The sequence below is a fragment of the Marmota monax genome, unplaced genomic scaffold (genome assembly GCF_021218885.2).
Source record: "Marmota monax isolate L192 unplaced genomic scaffold, Marmota_monax_Labrador192_F-V1.1 WCK01_AAM20220418_F8-fsc00129, whole genome shotgun sequence".
NCBI lineage: Eukaryota > Metazoa > Chordata > Mammalia > Rodentia > Sciuridae > Marmota > Marmota monax.
This window is the reverse complement of record NW_026693811.1, coordinates 2,928,790-2,952,701: the sequence shown is the minus strand read 5'-3', so window position 1 is coordinate 2,952,701 and position 23,912 is coordinate 2,928,790. Positions and strand designations below refer to the sequence as shown.

The 23,912-nt window shown below is 36.8% G+C and overlaps 1 protein-coding gene across 10 annotated transcripts in view; it reads right to left on the bottom strand.

The window, feature by feature from the left end:
* The window catches only part of Slc4a10 (solute carrier family 4 member 10), a 312,110-nt gene that overhangs the window by 112,008 nt on the left and 176,190 nt on the right, over positions 1–23,912 (bottom strand). For all 10 annotated transcript variants that reach the window (XM_058584951.1, XM_058584950.1, XM_058584957.1 and 7 more), the window contains 2 exons: positions 14,528–14,674; positions 771–909 (listed from right to left, as the gene is read on the bottom strand). In XM_058584951.1, the coding sequence (XP_058440934.1) occupies positions 771–909; positions 14,528–14,674 (286 nt within the window). The remainder of the gene's footprint in view (positions 1–770; positions 910–14,527; positions 14,675–23,912) is intronic.

Sequence of the window (23,912 nt, the reverse complement as noted above, 5' to 3'; positions counted from 1 at the left end):
GTATACCTGAACCAGAGCATTCATTTACAGCCTTTACAATATTTGTTGACTTAAGTTAGACTATAAAATTGTTAAGGGAAAGACCTAAGGTTTTGTTGTAGTTGTTTTATAGCCATTACACCTAGCATATAATGGATACTCCATAAATGTTAAAGAAGCAAGAATGAGTTAAAAGCAAGCAAGAAATTTCATTCATTAGTTTTTATACTAATTCATTAATTATTTGGCAGCATACAAAGAGGAATTATAAATTATAGAAAAACCATTTTGATAAAACACTCTGTTTAAATGTATTCATATCTTATAAACATATTACGAAATATTTTATCCTCACTAAATAGGACATGAAATCCAGGCCTATACCTAAAGCCTCTTATCATAATATTTGCCCTTTCTTAAAAAAAAAAAAAAAAAAGCCCACACTCAAATTATCATGTAATATCACCAATTTGGGTTCAAGCCAACAGCTGAAAAGATAGAAATAAATTACTTTTAGATTTCTATTGTTTTGTTGATGACACACAAATTATGCTACTGTATATCTTTAAGACTGCAGCTGTTGCTGGCTCTGCGTCACTGTTTACTATAATTACTGCCTTCAGATTTCATTCTGACCTATATCCCATTATAGGATATGCCCAGGCCAGATGAGCAAGTTCAGAAATCAGCAGTAATCACTGATGTTTGTGAAATCGTTGAAGTGGGAAATTCTTTTTCCAATAACATAAAAATTCTTTAATATGCCTTCAACCTTCAACCAAAATCCTCACCTGGCCGTTTCTCGCCACTCAGCTTCCTCACCTTCACGCCAGCAAATCTCATCCAGTTCTGTGAAAAGGTCATGAGGAATGTGTTCCTCGTCATCATCCTCGGTTCCAAGAATAAACTGTACTCGCTGTGATGGAGTGTCTATGAAAAATCAGAAACACGAACAAATTGCATGTTCAACAAATCTTATGTCCAGAATATATAAAGACTTCTCAAAACTCAACAGTAAAAACAATTAAAATGGGCAATGTATTTCAACAGACACTTTGCCAGAGAAGAAATATGGACTGCAAATAAACACGTGAAAAGTTATCAGTGACTTGTCATCAGTTTAATGATGCAAAATTATCAAAAATGTTTTTTTTTAATCATTGTTGTTTAGGGGCATTTTTTCAGGACTGGGAATTGAACCCAAGACCTCACAGATACTAGGCTTTTGATGTTGCTATTGTTTTTAATCTTTTTTAAAGGAGAAAATAAACTTGCTCAATGATTTCAGTTTTGTTCTGTAACAACCAGGTTACAATTATTGTGACAAATCTCATCTTCTTTAGAAACAACTGGAAGTTCAAAAAATACAGTCAATATGAAAAGTAAGTTTGGTCTAGTACACTGAATTTAACGTTGACTTTTTTAAAATGCATGGTAAAATAATGATTAAAATGTCTATATTGGTATTCAAGACGTATTGTATAGGAAATAGAATTAGTTAGCTATACTAATAAGGAAAACAAAATTCTTCAAGTCAGAGAAGGGTAGATATGGATATTGAATATGGAGAAAATCCTTCCCTGACTCAATATAATTGCCCTCATTTTGCTGCTGTTGTTATTTTGGTTTTAGGTTTTTTTAGAATTTATTTATTTATTTGTTCTAACCAGTTCTACATGGCTTGTTTTTGTTCTTATACATTCATTTGTAGCATAAAGTTTCAAAGCATTTAGTATACTTATGCCAATATTTACATGCATATTTTATATAAAGAAATACAGAAAATAAGCAAAATATCCTCAATGTATTTTTACAACATGGGAAAACATTTCCTTTTTGCAATTAAAGTAGAATTAATTCAGTGCAAATAATATTTAAAAACACAGTGGAATAAATTATAAGAATCAGATGGTGAGATTCATGAGGTTCCTAACAATTTTGCTATCTTATTTGTCAAAAGAATCCTGTGACTGGGCAATTGTTAAATGGTGGGAAAGTAGTCAGGTTTAAGATTTGTGAAAAGGAAGAATCAGAAGAGGAAGGCACAGATATGAAAAAAGGACAAATATTAAAGAAATATTTAATGATACCTTCCTTTCATCAAGTACTGTTCTAAACAGGAAATAAGTAAGACAGATGTAAATGGAAAAATATTTCTGCCCTCATTGAGCTTTCATCTGATGTGGAAAATAGTGTGTCAGGAAACAAAGAAGACAATTTCAAACAGAATAAGAAGCCAATAATAATATCAGATGCTGTAGAGTGGTCATCAATGATAATGGAGTGAGAGCAAGAGGGATTTGTCTGTCCTAATTTTAAATAACAATGGAAGTTCAAGTAACATGTATTACTTTTATAACCATAAACAAACAAATTAGCTATTTTCATTTGGAATATAGACTGTATTTTCAACAAATGGTTAGTTATAAAAATCAAATTTAAATAATTATACTATTTGACAAAAGCCAGTAGTAGAATCATAACTGGAAATAAACAAATTCCTTAGCAAACTCTCATCTTTGCATTATCAGCTGTTTTTCATACTGCTTTAATTACTCACATACTAATTAACCAGGGTCTTCAGTGGATTGTTCCCAATAATTAGTGAAAATAACTTTCTTTTCTGTAGACCTACCCCAAAATTCTCTATTTTAGGCCCTTTCTGAACAAAAGTTAACATTTATGTTGACAAATAAATTTTTCATGTCACTATAACAAGAATAATGACAGAAGTGAATTTGGAAAGTTCCATTTTCATATGAGGTCTTATTGTCATGAAATACATAATCCGGGTATACTCCCAACATTCAGTTTAAGGAAACAGATTCACTAAATGTTTACCTGTATTTCTGGATCACAGAGGCTTTCCTTCCTCTTTATCTTTTCTATACTTGAGATATAAACTGGTATTCAGATTATCTATCTTATGAAATCAAGAAATGATGGCAAGTTAGGTGGTTCTGTTTCAAATTCATGTCTCCAGTCTCCTTGAAGCTCAATGATATTTTCCATTTTTAGTTGAACTTTAAAATTTTGTTCATGTTATTTGAATGTCATACACAATCTGTTCATTTGAATTCTATATTTTAATTCAATTATATAATTGAAATAGTCTACTTTTATTGATGCTAATTAGTAATCTTATTGCAAAGTATTAGATTGATAAAAAGAATTTTCAGCTGAAGTACCAAGAACCAATAGATACTTCAATTCAAAGGGCAATTAAGACTACATGCAGCATTTACAAATTGTGTTTCTGAAAACCTAGTTATATGGCTCTAACTCTTCACCCACAGTGAGGCAAATAGGAAACAGTGGACTCATTTTCAAATAGATTTCTCCAGAGAGATCTGAGATGTGAGTCCCAGTCTTTTTACTCCACTAAAAAGGCAGGACAGTAAGGTATCTGCTTTTCTGTCAAGCCAATTGAGTGGAGCTCCCAGGGAACCAAAGGAGCTTTCATTCTCTAGGCAATAATAGGGATACTATTAGGGACCCTGTCTAATTGTCTACCTAGCTACTGAGATCGCTGCTTTGAAGAACATGGTATCTGTGGCCACATATGGGCCACACCTGCAAGAGAAAAATGAATCAATAAACATAGAATGTGGGGTCATCTTAGATGCAGTTTAAGAGGCTGTCACAGAAATGAAGAAACTTTAGCAGAGAGACTCTACCACTCTGAGTATCTAGGGGATAAAGAGAAATATTCAATAAGGCAAAATAGAGTGCCAGTTAGAGACTCTCTAGGAGAGAACGAGCAAACTCAAATTTTGCAAAGCCTGGAGAGTGTGTCATCAGCTTGCAATAGTGGTAGTGCAGTAAGAACATTCCAATTTCATACCCATTAATTCCACCTGTTTCCTATGCTCCAAATCTGGAGGGATCAAAAATAGTGTTGAGAAGATAATAGAGTCTCTGGAGTAAAGGAAAAGACATCCAAGATAAGGAAAATTTAAAAGCAACTTCATCCCTTCCCTCAATTACAGTTATCCCACCTATAACCAGGCCTGGGCATTAGAAGGCAGAAAAAGACTTTGGTCATACAAATTCAATGATTTCACTACTAACATAAGACTAGAGTTTCTAATTACTGATGAGAGGACTTGAACTAATCTAAAAGCTATTTTATGATGAGATATCATGAATATTGTCTGCTCAAAGTGAGATTTATGCGCTGGGGATGTGGCTCAAGGGGTAACGCACTCGCCTGGCATGCGAGGGGCGCTGGGTTTGATCCTCAGCACCACATAAAAATAAAATAAAGATAACGAAAACTAAAAAATAAATATTAAAAAATTCTCTCTCTCTCTCTCTCTCTCTCTCTCTCTCTCTCTCTCTCTCTTAAAAAAAGTGAGATTTGCAAGTCTTACATGATCACAGATCTTCTATATACATAAATGGGTGGGTTTACTATATGATTCTCTGTTTTATTTAAATAGTAATTGACTATAGTGATATTATAAAAACGGGAAAAAGATAAAACAGACTTTTAAAAATATGTTAATTTCTTCTATGAGTTAGGTGTTTACATACACTGTCTCTTGTTTGTGTCACAATAACTTGATCAAAGTGCACTAATATTTATTAAGGTTAGACACAAAAATAAAGAAACTAAAAATTGGACATCTCAGCTTTTAAAGGTGAATTGTTCCCTCCAGCATGCAGCACTGCATCTTACATATGATTATATATATATATATATATATGTATATATATATTCACTAGATAAGAAATTTGAAAAAGAAACATTCTGTAGAACACTAATAATATGGGACCTAATATTATTACAAATATTTCATGCAATTTGTCAAAATAAATTTTATAGCAAAGGGAACAATAATTGAGTCAAGAGCTAAATCCCAAGATTTACTACCACTTCAAAGGAAAATGACAACTTACTGGATGAAGCATGAAATTTTTTTGAAATAAGATTGATGAAATCCCCAAAATATCAGATGTACTTAAAAAGATCAGTAGTATATCATATACATTTCTGATCCAGTTTATCTGATCCATTTTTTATTTCTGGATCAGAAATAAAAACCTAGTGCCATCTTATCCTAAATGTGTACTATGTGGGTGATAGTTATCTAATGTTTCCTCAATCTGATTTCATCAGAATCAAATAAATTATCACTAATTAGCCTGTTATCTCTGCAACTAACTGCTGTAGGGGGAAAAAGAACTTCAAATAGTCATTGGAGATACTTGGGCAATGAAATTAATCAAGTTATGTTATGTGCATGAATAAATATATCACAATAAATCCCACTAGTTTGTATAATTGTAATGCACCAATAAAACGCATTTAAAAAGCACTCATACACTGCTGGTGGGACTGCAATTTGGTGCAGCCAATATGGAAAGCAGTATGGAGATTTCTTAGAAAATTGGGAATGGAAACACCATTTGACCCAGCAATCCCTCTCCTTGGTCTATACCCAAAGGACTTAAAAACAGCATACTTCAGGGACACAACCACATCAATATTTATAGCAGCACAATTCACAATAGCTAAACTGTGGAACCAACCTAGATGCCCTTCAACAGATGAAGATGAACAGATTTTTAAAAATGTGGCATATATACACAATGGAATATTACTCAATAATAAAAGAGAATAAAATCATGGCATTTGCAGGTAAATGAATGGAGTTAGAGAAGATAATGCTAAGTGAAGTTAGCCAATCCCAAAAAAACCAAATGCCAAATGTTTTCTTTGCTATAAGGAGGCTGATTCATAGTGAGATAGGGAGAGGGAGCATGGGAGGAATAGAGGAACTCTAGATAGGTCAGAGGGGTTGGAGGGGAAGGGAGGGGGCATAGGGCAATTAATGACGGTTGAATATGATGATCATTATTATCCAAAGTACATGTACGAGGACAAGAATTAGTGTGAGTGTACTAAGTATACAACCAGAGATATAAAAAATTGAGCTCTATATATGTAATAAGAGTTGTGATGCATTCTAGTATTATATATAAATAAAAAAGAAAGAAATAAAAAGAGAAGTTACTAATTTGGCTCCATGGTAACTGCTGGCAGCGGGAAGGAAGAAAGGGGAGAAGAAGCTAATTTGCCTATAACAGTGAAAGAAAAAGCTTCTTTTGTGTGAACTCTGCAGACTGTAAACTTCTGAGCCCCTCCCCTTACATGCTTGGTATAAAGTTCTGAAACTATCTGAATTTGGAGTTCAGGAGAATTGATTGATTACAGCGAGCCTGACTAAAGCTAAATAAGCCTGATTCCTGTTCCTACTTGGTGCCATCCTTCCCCTGTGACAGAACCTCCATAGGAAATGGAATATAGTCCTTCGTTTCTACTGTTTAACATTATGTTTTACTCATTTCCGTGTTCATAGCTCCTTTATACTTACTGATTTGGGGCTCTTACTGAAAGAGGCATGTTAACATTTCCACAAAAGACTATAGATTATGTTATTATTCATTTAATTTTTGCTTGATGTATTTTGAGGCTATGGTATTAGGTACATAAAACTTGAAGTTATATGTCATCAATGGACATTTTTATCATCATGAAATAAATATACCTTTATATTTCAAAAAAAAAGCACAGAAATTATTAGAGTTACACTAAGAAATCAGTTCAATCTCTCTGTTGGACTTACCCAATTCAGGAAGACATAGCTGTTTTGTGTTTCATGACACAGCTGTTCTGACTCTCCAATAACTTGTCATAGGGCACATCTCACAGTAACCATGCCTCAACACTGGTATTATGTTCCTCATATCTCTGAAACACTTTTTCTCATCACTGTATCCAGATATTTATTTCAGTTTATTCTGCTTCAATAGTTTGGATGTCTATAATACCAGGCATTCAGCCCTCAAAACTCGGTTGCTATGTCCATGATCCTTAAACATGACCCATATTCTCACAATTGTGAGACTTATTAGTGTTTCCTCTTATAAAAGCATGAAAATTACTCATTACACACCTTTAAAATACTAGTCATAAAATAAACTTGAGGAAATAACACCCTCACCATTATGAATAAAGTGGACTTGAAAATGTGAGACAGAGTGTCAAGTATTCAAAAGACTTCTCTAAGACACAATGATAATAACAATGGTATAGGAAATGATAATTTATTAAAGTAGGATAATCTATTCAATGACAGGATGTATTTTTCTTGGGTTCAAAATAACATATGTTTCCATGTCTCTGATTATTCATTCTTTAAAATAGAAATAAACTTTTGGTATTAAGACATGTTCATGGGGCTGGGGATGTGGCTAAAGCAGTAGCGCGCTCGCCTGGCATGCGTGCTGCCCGGGTTCGATCCTCAGCACCACATACAAATAAAGATGTTGTGTCCGCCGAAAACTAAAAAATAAATATTAAAATTCCCTAAAAAAAAAAAAGACATGTTCATAAAAATCTTTTCATGATCATCCTGGCTAACATATTTTTAACATCTTAAAGAGGAACTCAGACTATGTCTCAATATAGTAAACATTAAAGATATGTTATTCAATGCCTATTTTTTCATGTCTACTGAAACAAGACACTTCAAAATAGTATGATATATTATATAAGTTACAGTACTATCAAATCAGAAAAAATTCTATAAGTTAATATAAATATTTCTCCTATACTGGTAAATATTTTATTTATTTTTGTGAAAGTCACTGAACTTACTGGGCTCTGTAATGCAACTGCAACCAAGAATATGATGGTCAAGATAGGGTTCTGTGTCTATAGTAACTAAAACATACAGTGGAAGTAAAAATGACAACATAGAGAAGTCTTCCTAGACAATAACTGTCTTAGCCCCTTAGCAGTCTTTTCTGAAATCTGTACAAACACTTCAAAAGACAGCATTAAGAGGGTTAAAAGAGTAGCCACAATTGTAAGAAGATATTTTGAACATATAAAACCAACAAAGGACTCATATCCATGATATGTAAAGAACTTTTATAAATCAATAAGAAAAAAATCCAATTAAAATAATGCACAGCTTTGATAGGCACTTCATAGAAACAGGTATTCAAGTGGTGAAAATCACATGCAACGTTGGTCAACCTTATTGGCAGTCAAAAAGCATAAATTAAAATTATGAGATATTTATATATACCTTGCCTGAATTGTAAACAAAAAGACTGAAATCACCAAGTGTTAGTAAGGATGTAAAACAAAAAGCTCTAATGGCTTGTTAGTGGAAATATGGACCTAATTATTGAACATTATTTGTCATTATCTATTAAAGTTGAATATATACATGCTTGATGTTGTAGCAACAAATAATTTCATTCCTAGGTATGATAAGTGCATATATGCACTAAAAGACACATATAAAAAGGTTCATAGTAACTTTATTCATAATAGCTTCTTAATTTTTTATGCTCCAAATCTTCCCCAATAGTATAATGCATGGTATATGGAAGCATAGTATATGGAAGAAAATTAATAGATTAAAGGTATATCAAAAGCATTGGTGAATTCCACAAACAGAACATTGAGAAACAAATCCTTCCTGGATGATTCATTTACATAAAGTTTAAAAACAAGCAAAACACTCAAGAAAATGACAGGCCAAGGATCCTTTTGATGAGGAGAGAGAGTACTGACTACAACTGAGCAGAAACAGGGGCTCAGAAGTGTTAGCCCAGGTGGTAGTTACACTTCTGAGTCAAATCAGTGAGTTGTATGTTTGTTTCTATGGTTTAACCTTTGTGAATATTGGTCTTATGCTATACAATAAAATAAATTTTAAAAATCACTTTGACTTTTTCTTTTTTTTGGCAGGGGTAGGGGGGTCTATTGGGAATTGAACTCAGGGGCACTTGACCACTGAGCTATATCCCCAGCCTTATTTTGTATTTTATTTAGAGACAGGGTCTCACTGAGTTTCTCACTTTTGCTGGGGATGGCTTTGAGCTCACGATCCTCCTGGCTTAGCCTCCTGAGCCTCTGGGATTACAGGCGTTGGCCACATTATGTATCACCCAGTTGGGAGTTAAAATAGGACAAAAAACCATTGACTATCAAAACATAGCTCATTGAAGTCATGTTTTCTATATTTGCTTCATTTCTCCTGAATTATGTGCACAATTTACTATCTAAGCCCAAAAAATCCTATGTCTAATTCGTGGGTTGTGCTAATTTATACAGTACATTTGTATACCATATCTTAAACAACTGTTTAATACTCTAGATTTTTGTTTTAGATTTGATTCTACTGCTTATAGATTAGCTAATTGCAACTGACATAATCCTATCATGTTTCCTGCTACATTCTTTGCTGGAAAGCTGAGGGGAGAAAAAATCAATATTAATTTGTTCAGAATTTCACTCATCTTTAATATTATCATTGACTTCATGCTCATGCTTGATGTAGATTATTTTTAAACAGCTCATCCATGTTCCCAGTTAAAAACATAATTTCAAATTATTCAAGGTGAATAAAAGATAACATTAAAAAATAGAAAGATGCAAAATTTTAGCATTTTTTATTAGGAAATTGATGAAATAGAAAGGAGAATTAACTAATCATTATCAAATTCTTACATGCAAATTATTATATTGATTACAGTAGAAAAAGTATGTAGGATTTATTTGTGAGTATCAAATTTTTTTTTGAATAATCAAAACATCATCACCACCACTATGATACAACCCCAAAATTTGGGTCTATCCTTGAACTCACCTAGGAATTGCATCCCAACTACTAGATCTGGTGGACTGGACCTGTCATTTCATGTCTGTGACATAAGCATAATCTCTTTTTTCTCTTACCTGAATGCAGGATTAAATCAGGTTCCTAAGGACACTATATTGCTTATTGAGTAACATAATAAATTAGGATTCCACTGATATTGCTCACATATTGGAATAATAAAACATTAAAAGTGTCAAAATTTAAACATTTCTCCAAAGACTTTTTGTTAAGTTGGTGTCTGCTCCAGAAATTTGGGCTCAAATTATTCCATGTCTTGACAAATACATACTCCAATTTACAGTATAATTTACAGTATAAAACTTCCAGATTCTTAGCACAGGAACTTAATGCTCTCTTGAATTGTTTTCTTTTATCTCTTTGGAATTTAATTCTGAAGAATTTTGAGGCACCTGCAGTAATATCTTCAAAAGACTTTCTTTGGAATCATTCCAAATAAAATAAATATTTCTTAAGTGGTTAGAAGTTTTCTTTGAAGTCGTGAGCATAGAAATTTCATATATCCCCACAATGCAGAATAACAACTCACAAATCAAAGGGGAGGGTGTTGATAACACAGTTTAAGTCTCAGTCTGTGACTAAATACTGAATTATCAAGGCAACAGAACTGACTGTGAAGTAGGGACAATGATAGATGATTACTCCTAAAGAAACTAAAAAACGTGAAGTTCTGCTGCTTAGAGATCATTGGGATGCCAAACAGTTGTCCCTGATAAGAGAGATCTAAGTTCTAAATGTCAATAAAGATCCTCAAATTATTAGAGGAGGAAGGAGGTATGGGATCCAAAAATAGTGACTGACACATGAGAGGGAGTATCTGAGCCACCTGAGTTATTTCCAAGTTTCACCAAAGACTCAGAACTTCTTAGGATTGATGGCTCTTGATCTCAGCTTGGTATTAAATCATGCGTGAGTATTTTTAAAAAATATCAGTCCTTATGGAAACACCCAGGATTAAACTAATGAAATCTTTGAAGGCAGGGCCCAACATCAGTCTGGTTCCTTTTAAAATTCCTCGTATTATTCTAATATGTAACATGGCTTGACAAGCAATGGTTTAAAGCATTGCTTACCAAAATTTTAACATGCATACAAGGCACCTGAGAGCATCGATAATATACAAATTCTTATCCAAAAAGTCTGGAGTAGGACTTGAGATTCTGATTCTAACAAACTTAAATATGATGCCAATATTTCTGGTTCATTGACCACAATTGAATAGCAAAGGTTTTATAACAGATTCTCAGCCTTAGTTGCAAAGTAAAATCTCCTGCGGTACTTTTGTCTTTTTAAGTAATCATGTGGGCCTCAAGCACAGAGATTTGGATTGTGGCTTGGTCATCAGTGTTTTTAGAAACCCCAAGTGCAGTCAGTATCAAGAACTACTGTTCGCGGGGGGGTGGGGGGTGGAAATGACATGTATGTGTTCATCCGTGAAATAAAAGAAGTCAGAAGCAGAGAAAGTGAGCAAAAGATAATACACTTAACTTATTTTATTAAATGATTCTGAGGTTATATGAGTATGTTTTCTGAAATACTAGAAGATGATAACTCATCTTTAAAGCTTAGTCTAAAAGATAAGCCATTTCCACAGTCTAAGAGAAAGTATTTATTAACTATAAGCAGATGAAGCTTAAAAAATATCTACTCAACTGTCTCTTTCTTATACTCTCAAACATCACCTCATTAGACAGAAAACACCTGAAGATATGAGATACAATTTACACTCTACTCTCTGTCCACTGAATCAGAGACAACCACCTTTCTGTCAAGCTGGGATGGACTACTTCCATTGTGTGCTCTGCCACCAGTTACCATTCTACCTCTGACAGAAATACATGGGGTCTGGAGAGATTTAATACCTATCACTATACAAGTGAAGGAGTCAGGGAGCATATTGGTAGCAACCTTTCTAAGCAAACTTAAAACATAGATGCATAGATATGGAATGGATAAATCTTGCCAAGTTTAAAAATGAGCAAAGAGAAAAAACTTGGGTGTCTATAAAAATACTACAAATCAATGGAGAATAAAAATAATCTTGACAGATCAAAGGAAGACCATATCTCTGAAAATTGCCTACTTCCCTATAAGAGGACATGTCTAGAAATAGCTGAGGAGTCTCAGTAGACTATAAAAAAATAAAATCAAGAGAAAAATAAAAGTGATTAGGAAAGGACAGGAGAAAGTGCAAAGAAAATAGGGTAATATTAGAACAGTTCAAGAAAACTAAAAATCAATTTAATTCTCTCCCTTGTTTTTTTTCCCTTTCCCCTCACAACTTCTTATATGTAATTTTGTATAACAATGAGGGTCTCCTTCCATTTCCATGCAATTTCCCTTTTCTCTCCCTTTCCCTCCCACCTCATGTCTCTGTTCAATGTTAATCTTTTCCTCCTGCTCTTCCTCCCTGCTCTGTTCTTAGTTGCTCTCATTATATCAAAGAAGACATTTGGCATTTGTTCTTTAGGGATTGGCTAGCTTCACTTAGCATAATCTGCTCTAATGCCATCCATTTCCCTGCAAATTCCATGATTTTGGGAGAGAATTAAATTACAGCAGATGGGATAGAGAGAGAAGATGGGAGGGGAGGGGAGGGGAGGGGAGGGAAGGGGGGATAGTAGAGGATAGGAAAGGTAGCAGAATACAACAGTTACTAATATGGCATTATGTAAAAATGTGGATATGTAACCGATGTGATTCTGCAATCTGTATACGGGGTAAAAATGGGAGTTCATAACCCACTTGAATCTAAAGTATGAAATATGATATGTCAAGAGCTATGTAATGTTTTGAACAACCAATAAAAAAATTTAAAAAAAGAAAACTAAAAGTCAATAGCAAATTAAACCTATCCTGAAAATAATAAAATGCAGAATTGATACCGCAGATGATAAAAAGGTACCATAGGAAAGTAACTTTCAACTACAGAGGAAAGGGACAAAAAGCAGACACTGGAAATATAACATGCAAATAACTAATATTCAAAATGAAGAGATCAAAGCAAATGGAATAGAATCAATAGAATAGGAAATTTTTTCCTAAGTGGAAAAATATCAAAGTATGTAAATTGGAAAGGCTTTTTTAGTATACCTACTATTAGATCTATCTCTGCAAGTTTTCTTAATTAAAGACACACAGAAAAAATGCCTATAAGCATTCAGATTTAGAAGGCATGAACTTAAAAGATGAAAAAAATGCAGCACTTAAACAGAATTTTCTGTAATATTCAGTAAAAACAAATATTGAACAAAGCAGTATCTATAGCTTTTAAAAGTGAAAGTATTACCCCAGATTTTTATGCAGTTAATTTATTTCATGTCTGAATTACTAAAGGGAGAATGCGGGCTAAGGAAGGTTGAGAAACTATTTAAAACAGGAGAGGTTCCTGTTTAAAAATGTGCTGAGGACTGGGAATGTAGCTCAGTGGTAAAGTGCTTGCCTCATATGCACAAGGCTCTAAGTTCAACACCCAGTGCTGCAAAAATAAAGTTGAAAAGGGAAAGTCAATTAGATTATAAATTATATACATTTCTAGAAATTATGAGAAAGAATTAAAAGTATTCTTTTGTTTATTATAAGAAATGAGGTTGGTTGTGATATGGACATATAGGTCTGAATATTTAATAGAAGGGAAGTTAAGTGAGTTCTTTTGGATGATAGTTTTTCTCTCTGAGGTAGAAGACAAGACAATCTGCTAAATGATGGTGAAAATAGGAGATGCCAGAAAATGGTGAAGGAGGTAGAAAAATAATTATTTTAAACACCAAAGAAATGCAATAAAATTGAAAGGAGGTGTTGAAGGTTCCCTTGAGTCAAGAATATATAATGGTTACTATCTTCCCTGATGAATTATTATTTTCACCATGCTCTGTCTACTTATGAATGCAGAAAGGAAGTAGGGACATGGGGGAACTTCAACATGAGTATGGTTTTTAAAAGGGAATAAAAATATGAATAAAACTAAAACAGAGAACCTAAGGTATTTAGAATAATGGCATAACTATCGCTAAAATTATAAGCTATGAAACTGGAATAGTATAAGGAAAGAAGAATAATTTGTGGATAGAAAAAAGTAGAGCGATCAAATTGTTGCCCAAGAAAACAAGAAGTAGAGAAACTATAGTCAGTGGCTGAGTTAAATTAATAACTTCAGAGATGGAGTACTTATAGGTGGGTTGGTGAGCTTAGCACAGTGGTGAAGAAGATCAGAAGGCCATAGGAGTTAGAAAGGTCAAGGAACTGACAGCCAGACTCTTAGTTATGTCATACAAATGGGTTCTCATGGCACTCAGGAATTTTTGAAAACTACAAAAAGTAATACTTTGGCTATATGTACTTTGGAAGGATAAATACTCAAAATATTCAGGTCCTAAGAGTAAAATTTGGGTAGCCTTACCAATAGTATGAATGGGAACTTGATATTTTCGCCTGGATTTTTAAATGACTTAGAGCAATGGCCATTCTTTATATTAGTTATCCAGGTTATATACAACTAGAATTGGGGATGTAGCTCATTGGTGGGGTGCTTACATAGCTGGGCAAGGGCCTGTGTTGAATCCCCAACACTGTAGATAGATAGATAGACAGATAGAAGATAGATGAACAAGCTTTACTACTTTATTTTATTATCTATATCATAAAATTAATTCAATTTTCAATTTCACAAAGCAGATTAAAGTGAAAAACAAAGATCAAGCTTGTTCCCTTTTCTCCCCATCCTCCCAAAGTCTTTAAAATAGTATAAATGACTTTATGAGTATGAGGAATTACTGCTAATTATGTATTGCAGAGCAAGTACATTATTACAATCACAAATTCAATAAAACAAGAATGCTGCTTACCAAAAGAAGGTGACTCCCGTCCATCCTCTAACCCTGAATCTCTCTCTCTATCTCTTTTTCTGTGTTTGTGACCACGATGCCGATGACGTCGATGGCTTTTTCTTCCTCCCAGGGGCACATGAACTCCAATAAACAGTGTTCGATGACCTTCATTAGGAAGCAAATGCACACATTAAACTTTATACTTCTCCAGAACACAGAAGATGATGATTTACATGTTAATTGAAACCAATTCAATCAATCCAACAAATCATTTTTGTGTTTATGACATATAATCATTGGGCTTGTTGCTGTATTTTAGCATTACATTTAAATAAGAATACCATGGCTCTATCACAAATATTTATAATACTCATTATTTGGTTGTATATTTTGAACCATCATTAATTTATTAACTATCTTATTAGTTAAGATAGTCTACTTCTGATACTTTTATCATATTCCTTTTGTTAGGAAAAAAAAATCTATTCTATTTGCTCCCTACACTCAAATAACTTTGTTTTCTCACCAATTCTCTTCCTTTCAAAGTCAGTGTGTTAAAAAGCCACTATCTCTAATTAAAAAAAAAAAAGATTTTGCTCATCCTTCTACTAAGCCAAATCCTACAGAGTTTTTTCGGTTCTACTGTTTCTATCGGTGGCACTTGAATCTCACTGACTACTCTCCTCTCTGTGACATTACTTTCTCTTGGCCAACTCCCTCCTCAGTCTTTGTTTAACTCATATTAAGTCCATTGCCAAGGCTTATTCTATTCACCAATTTAAGGTTTGGGATCTCAAGGATTCTGTCCTCAACCTCATAATTATAACTATGCTGCATAATCTAGGACTTCCATCTTAACTTCTCTCTTGGACTGGCAACCTATATATCCTCTATCTACTAGACATGTTCATCTAGACATCCTTCCTACATGCATGTCAAATTCAACATGTCTTTCGAGCCCATCCTTGTCTGTTTTCCAAGTATCAATTAATTTATCATCTATCTCAGTAAATGTACCTGTCATTTCAAAGCCAACCCAACTTATTGCCAGGTCTTGGTTCCTAAATATCTCTTTCTGATTTTTGAATGAATGCTTTCTTGCTATATCCTCACATGTCAGAAAGAATATCATCTCTCTCACGTCTCAGCTTTAGGAGCACTAATTTCATTCATGAGGTTCTACCTTCATGACTTAGCTCTCAAAGGTTCCACTTCCATATTAAACATATGAATTTTGGAGGGGCCACAACATTTAGTCCATAGCATTCTGTCCCTGGCCAAATTCAAGGTCACCTAGACTTTCTCTTTTCATATAAAATTTACAAAATAAATTTTCATAGAAATTATATAATTTTGTGATTTTCATTTAGATCTCTGATCCATTTTGTCTTAATTTTAAAGAAAAATGTAAGGTCTGAGGCTAGATTCTAATATTCATTATATATTTACTTAAGTGAGTTGAAAATATATGTCTACTGAAAAAAAAATACCTGCACACAAATACTTACAAGAGTTTTATTCAAAATTGTCAAAAATAAAAGTAATCATGTTCCTTCAATAGGTGGATGAACATACAAACTATGGTACATCCATACAATGAAGTATTATTAAGCAATAAACACAAATGAGCTGGTAATCACAAAAGGACACGGAAGAAGCTCAAATGCATATTAAATGAAAAAAAGATAGTCTTAAAAAGCTAAACAACAGAAGCAAAGATGGCGGCGAGGGGAGTGCATTGCCCCCGTGTGCTGCTCCACTGCGTGGGAGTATGACAAGTCAGGACGGCTAAAGGATATCTTGTTAGGAATTTCCAGCAATAGTGGGGTGCTCCGGAACCTGGAGGAAGGATTTCCATCGCACGAGGATCGGCTACGGGGACTCAAACGCGAGAGGTTTGTCGCACGGAGGGTAACACTGCTTATTCAGCAAATCGCCCCGCGGCTAGAGTCTGCAGCGCGCGCTGGGATAGAGACGCAGGGTTACAGCGCTGCAGTTTCTGCCAGCCGCGCAAGCACCGTACTCAGGGCTGAATTCTGGGTTCGAGACGGGGGAAGGAAGCGGTCCATCTCGGTTCTCCACACCGGTCAGACCACAGAGGAGGCCAGCAGCCACCATGTTGGTAAACTGACGTCACCTTCCCTGTTTTCGACTGACCACAGCTCATTCAGCCATAGAACAGGTAATTTCAGGCTGCAATTCGCCTGCGGCTTGCAGACAGATTGCTAGGGTTCAGCGCCTGGGTGCTTCTTAGAATCTGATCTTATCGGAGCAAACACTGAGCGCGGGGCGGCCGAGCTCCGGCTCCCGGAACCGTCCCGGAACCGCCCTGGCCCAGGGCTGCGGAGCCTGCGGAGGCTGCTTCTTGGACCCTGCTACTATCAGAGCATACACCAAGCACTAAGCGGCCGAATTCCGGCTCCCGGAACTGAGCCCGCGGGGACTGCTTCTTGGAGCCTACTCTTATAGGAGCTTACACCGAGCACGGAGCGGCCGAGTTCCAGCTCCCGGAACTTCCCTGGCCCGGGGCTAGGAGCCCGCGGAAACTGCTTCTCGGTCCGGGTCCTGCTGAGGGCCGGTCAGGACTCACCCGTTGCTTTGGTTGCCCGGCAAGGGGAACGAAATGCTGCCATTCGCATAGGATACCAACATGGCAGAGATCTGATGTCATCAGAAAGCGGCGGAGGAGAGAACTTCATCAATACCAGCGGCGACATAAACAGTTGGTCTCCTGGTAGGGGGGGTGAGGCACAGACACCCGAGTCTCCTCAATTTGTCGTCGAGCCAGAGGGGAGGAGCCGGGCCGCCACCAGCGCCCGGAGCAGGCCCAGCGGCTCGCCAGCGTGGTGACCGCGTGACCCCAATTGGAGAGGGGGCGGAGCAGAGCCGCCACCCGCACCCGCAAGGTGGGCAGACCCGCAATCCAGTGGTACATGGGCGTGGTAGGAGGGGCAGGGCAGAGCCGCCATTCACGCTTGCAAGGTAAACAGACCTGTGACAGCCTGGCGGGTCAGGCCCAGTGGCCTGCCAGTGTGGTACACACGTCACCCCAACTGGAGTAGGGGCAGAGCAGATCCTTCTCCCACGCCTGGATCAGGCCCTGCCGGTGTGGTGGCCACGTGACCCCAATTGGAGTGGGGGCAGAGCGGAACCGCCACCCGTGCCCGCAGGGTGAGCAGAACTGTGACCAACCTGCAGATCAGGCCCAGGGGTCCGCAGGCGTGGTAGGAGGGGCAGGGCAGATCCGCCGCCCGCGCCTCCAAGGTAGGCAGACCTGCAACAGACCGGCGGATCAGGCCCAGGAGCCTGCTGGCGTGGTACACACACCACCCTAATTGGAGTAGGGGCAGAGCAGAGTCGCCACCCGTGCCAGGAACAGGCCCAGCGTCCTGCAGGCGGGGTAGTCACGACACCCCAATTGGAGTAGGGGCAGAGCAGAGCCTCCACCCGTGCCCGAAAGGTGGGCAGATCTGCGACCGACCAGCGGGACAGGCCCAGTGGCCTGCCGGTACGACAGACACGTCACCCCATTTGGAGTAGGGGCAGAGTAGAGCTGCCGCCCGTGCCTGCAGGGTAGGCAAACCCGCAACCGACCGGCGGATCATGCCCGGTGGCCTGCCGGCGTGGTACACTCGTCACCCCAATTGGAGTAGGGGCAGAACAGAGCCGCCGCCAGCGCCCAGAATAGGCCCAGTGACCTGCCGGCGTGGTAGCCACGACACCCCAATTGGAATAAGGAGAGAGCAGAGCCGCCGCCCGCGCCTGCAGGAAAGATACGCAAGCAGTATGAAAAGACAAGGAAAGAAAGGACCACAAGCAATGCAGGTCAACGCAACTTTAGAAGAGGTAACAGCTGCAGCAGATGGAATGTCAGATAAAGAATTCAGGATATACATGCTTCAGATGATCTGGAGTATCAAGGAAGACATTAAACAGCAAAATCAGACAATGAAAGATCACTTCGACAACGAATTACGCAAACAAATCCAGGAAGCAAAGGATCAACTATACAGGGAGATAGAGGTTATAAAAAACAAGCAATCAGAAATCCTAGAAATGCAGGAAGCAATAAACCAACTTAAAAACTCAATGGAGAATACTACCAGCAGAGTAGAACACTTAGAAGATAGAACATCAGACAATGAAGACAAAGTATTTCAACTGGAAAAGAACATAGACAGCTCAGCAAGACTGTTAAGAAACCATGAGCAGAACATCCCAGAAATATGGGATAACATTAAGAGACCAAACTTAAGAGTCATTGGGATACAGGAAGGTACAGAGCTCCAAACCAAAGGAATGAGCAGTCTATTCAATGAAATAATACAAGAAAACTTCCCAGACTTGAAGAATGAGACAGAATCCCAAATCCTAGAAGCCTACAGGACGCCGAATGTGCAAAATCATAAGAGATCCACACCTAGACACATTATAATGAAGATGCCCAACATACAGAATAAGGAGAGAATTTTAAAAGCTACAAGAGAAAGGAAGCAGATTACATTTAGGGGTAAGCCAATCAGGATAACAGCTGATCTTTCAACACAGACTCTGAAAGCTAGAAGATCCTGGAATAACATATTTCAAACACTGAAAGAAAATGGGTTCCAACCAAGAATTGTGTATCCAGTGAAACTAAGCTTCATGATGGAAGATGAAATTAAAACCTTCCACGATAAACAAAAGTTTAAAGAATTCGCAGGAATAGGTATAAATGAGATTACCTATAGAGAGAATCGAATATGAGAAGATAGGAGTGTCTAATATCAGAGAGAAAAAAAAAAAAAACAAAAAAAAAAAAAGAATTCGCAGCTAGAAAACCATCTCTTCAAAACATCCTCGCCAAAGCATTACAGGAAGAGGAAATGGAAAATAACAATGAAAACCAACAGTGGGAGGTAGGAGAGTAAAGGGGGGGGAAATAATCAAAGAGGAAAACAAACCATGTTTAGTAACAGAAATAAACAAATATGGCTGGAAGAACAACCCATATCTCAATAATAACCCTAAATGTTAATGGCTTAAACTCACCAATTAAGAGACACAGGCTAGTAGAATGGATCACAAAACAAGACCCAACAATATGCTGCCTACAGGAGACGCATTTGATAGGAAAAGACATACATAGGCTGAAGGTGAAAGGTTGGGAAAAATCATATCACTCATATGGACTTCGGAAACAAGCAGGCGTGTCCATACTCATATCAAATAAAATAGATTTCAAGCCAAAGTTAATCAAAAGAGATAAAGAGGGACACTACATACTGCTTAAGGGAACCATACACCAACAAGACATAACAATCATAAATATTTATGCCCCAAACAATGGTGCAGCTATGTTCGTCAAACAAACTCTTCTCAAGTTCAAGAGTCTAATAGACCACCACACCATAATCATGGGAGACTTCAACACACCTCTCTCGCCACTGGACAGATCTTCCAAACAAAAGTTGAATAAGGAAACTATAGAACTCAATAACACTATTAATAACCTAGACCTAATTGACATATATAGAGTATACCACCCAAAATCAAGCAGTTACACTTTTTTCTCAGCAGCACATGGATCCTTCTCAAAAATAGATCATATATTATGTCACAGGGCAACTCTTAGACAATATAAAGGAGTAGAGATAATACCATGCATCTTATCTGATCATAATGGAATGAAACTGAAAATCAACGATAAAAGAAGGAAGGAAAAAGCATACATCACTTGGAGAATGAACAATAGGTTACTGAATGATCAATGGGTTATAGAAGACATCAAGAAGGAAATTAAAAAATTCTTAGAGATAAATGAAAACACAGACACAACATATCGGAATCTATGGGACACATTGAAAGCAGTTCTAAGAGGAAAATTCATTGCTTGGAGTTCATTCCTTAAAAAAAGAAAAAACCAATAAATAAATGATCTCATACTTCATCTCAAAATCCTTGAAAAAGAAGAGCAAAACAACAGCAAAAGAAGTAGAAGGCAAGAAATAATTAAAATCAGAGCTGAAATTAATGAAATCGAAACAAAAGAAACAATTGAAAAAATTGACAAAACTAAAAGTTGGTTCTTTGAAAAAATAAACAAAATCGACAGACCCTTAGCCATGCTAGCGAAGAGAAGAAGAGAGAGAACTCAAATTACTAGCATATGGGATGAAAAAGGCAATATCACAACAGACACTTCAGAAATACAGAAGATAATCAAAAATTATTTTGAATCCTTATACTCCAATAAATTAGAAGATAGTGAAGGCATAGATAAATTTCTTAAGTCATATGATCTGCCCAGATTGAGTCAGGAGGATATAGACAACCTAAACAGACCAATATCAATTGAGGAAATAGAAGAAACCATCAAAAGACTACCAACTAAGAAAAGCCCAGGACCGGATGGGTATACAGCAGAATTTTACAAAACCTTTAAAGAAGAACTAATACCAATACTTTTCAAGCTACTTCAGGAAATAGAAAAGGAGGGAGAACTTCCAAATTCATTCTATGAGGCCAACATCACCCTGATACCTAAACCAGACAAAGACACTTCAAAGAAAGAAAACTACAGACCAATATCTCTAATGAACTTAGATGCAAAAATCCTCAATAAAATTCTGGCGAATCGGATACAAAAACATATCAAAAAAATTGTGCACCATGATCAAGTAGGATTCATCCCTGGGATGCAAGGCTGGTTCAATATACGGAAATCAATAAATGTTATTCACCACATCGATAGACTTAAAAATAAGAACCATATGATCATCTCGATAGATGCGGAAAAAGCATTCGACAAAGTACAGCATCCCTTTATGTTCAAAACTCTAGAAAAACTAGGGATAACAGGAACATACCTCAATATTGTAAAAGCAATCTATGCTAAGCCTCAGGCTAGCATCATTCTGAATGGAGAAAAACTGAAGGCATTCCCTCTAAAATCTGGAACAAGACAGGGATGCCTTCTCTCTCCACTTCTCTTCAACATAGTTCTCGAAACACTGGCCAGAGCAATTAGACAGACGAAAGAAATTAAAGGCATAAAAATAGGAAAAGAAGAACTTAAATTATCACTATTTGCAGATGATATGATTCTAAACCTAGCAGATCCAAAAGGCTCTACAAAGAAACTATTAGAGCTAATAAATGAATTCAGCAAAGTGGCAGGATATAAAATCAACACGCATAAATCAAAGGCATTCCTGTATATCAGCGACAAATCCTCTGAAATGGAAATGAGGACAACCACTCCATTCAAAATATCTTCAAAAAAAATAAAATACTTGGGAATCAACCTAACAAAAGAGGTGAAAGACTTATACAATGAAAACTACAGAACCCTAAAGAGAGAAATAGAAGAAGATCTTAGAAGATGGAAAAATATACCCTGTTCATGGATAGGCAGAACTAACATCATCAAAATGGCGATATTACCAAAAGTTCTCTATAGGTTTAATGCAATGCCAATCAAAATCCCAACGGCATTTCTTGTAGAAATAGAGAAAGCAATCATGAAATTCATATGGAAAAATAAAAGACCCAGAATAGCAAAAACAATGCTAAGCAAGAAGTGTGAATCAGGCGGTATAGCGATACCAGACTTCAAACTATACTACAGAGCAATAGTAACAAAAACAGCATGGTACTGGTACCAAAACAGGCGGGTGGACCAATGGTACAGAATAGAGGACACAGAAACCAATCCACAAAACTACAACTATCTTATATTTGATAAAGGGGCTAAAAGCATGCAATGGAGGAAGGATAGCATCTTCAACAAATGGTGCTGGGAAAACTGGAAATCCATATGCAACAAAATGAAACTGAATCCCTTTCTCTCGCCATGCACAAAAGTGAATTCAAAATGGATCAAGGAGCTTGATATCAAATCAGAGACGCGCCGTCTGATAGAAGAAAAAGTTGGCTACGATCTACAGTCGGTGGGGTCGGGCTCCAAATTCCTCAATAGGACACCCATAGCACAAAAGTTAATAACTAGAATCAACAAATGGGGCTTACTCAAACTAAAAAGTTTTTTTCTCAGCAAAAGAAACAATAAGAGAGGTAAATAGGGAGCCTACACCCTGGGAACAAATCTTTACTCCTCACACTTCAGATAGAGCCCTAATATCCAGAGTATACAAAGAACTCAAAAAATTAGACAATAAGAGAACAAACAACCCAATCAACAAATGGGCCAAGGACCTGAACAGACACTTCTCAGAGGAGGACATACAGTCAATCAACAAGCACATGAAAAAATGCTCAACATCTCTAGCTGTCAGAGAAATGCAAATCAAAACCACCCTAAGATACCATCTCACTCCAGTAAGATTGGCAGCCATTAGGAAGTCAAACAACAACAAGTGCTGGCGAGGATGTGGGGAAAAGGGTACACTTGTACATTGCTGGTGGGACTGCAGATTGGTGCAGCCAATTTGGAAAGCAGTATGGAGATTTCTTGGAAAGCTGGGAATGGAGCCACCATTTGACCCAGCTATTCCCCTTCTTGGTCTATTCCCTAAAGACCTAAAAAGAGCATGCTACAGGGACACTGCTACATCGATGTTCATAGCAGCACAGTTCATAATAGCAAGACTGTGGAACCAACCTAGATGTCCTTCAATAGACGAATGGATTAAAAAAATGTGGCATTTATACACAATGGAGTATTACTCTGCATTAAAAAATGACAAAATCATAGAATTTACAGGGAAATGGATGGCATTAGAGCAGATTATGCTAAGTGAAGCTAGCCAATCCCTAAAAAACAAATGCCAAATGTCTTCTTTGATATAAGGAGAGTAACTAAGAACAGAGTAGGGACGAAGAGCATGAGAAGAAGATTAACATTAAACTGGGATGAGAGGTGGGAGGGAAAGGGAGAGAGAAGGGAAATTGCATGGTAATGGAAGGAGACCCTCAGGGTTATACAGTGGAGGAGGTAGAGAGAGAGGAGGGGAGGGGAGGGGAGAGGTGGGGAGGGGGGAGGGTGGAGGATGGGATAGGCAGCAGAGCACAACAGACACTAGTATGGCAATTTGTAAATCAATGTATGTGTAACTGATGTGATTCTGCAATCTGTGTATGGGGTGAAGGTGGGAGTTCATAACCCACTTGAATCAAAGTGTGGAATATGATATGTCAAGAAATTTGTAATGTTTTGAACAACCCACAATAAAAAATTAAAAAAAATAAAATAAAATAAAATAAAAAGCTAAACAATATGAGTCTAACTATATAACATTCTGGAAAAGATAAAACTATGGAGACAGTAAAAATATCAGTATATACACAGGAAAGTTATAAGGGTGTAGGTGAAGCACAGGGCATTTGGAGGGAAGTTAAACTACCCTGTCTGATACATGTCATTACATATTTGTTAAAACCCACATAACTATACAATGCAAAG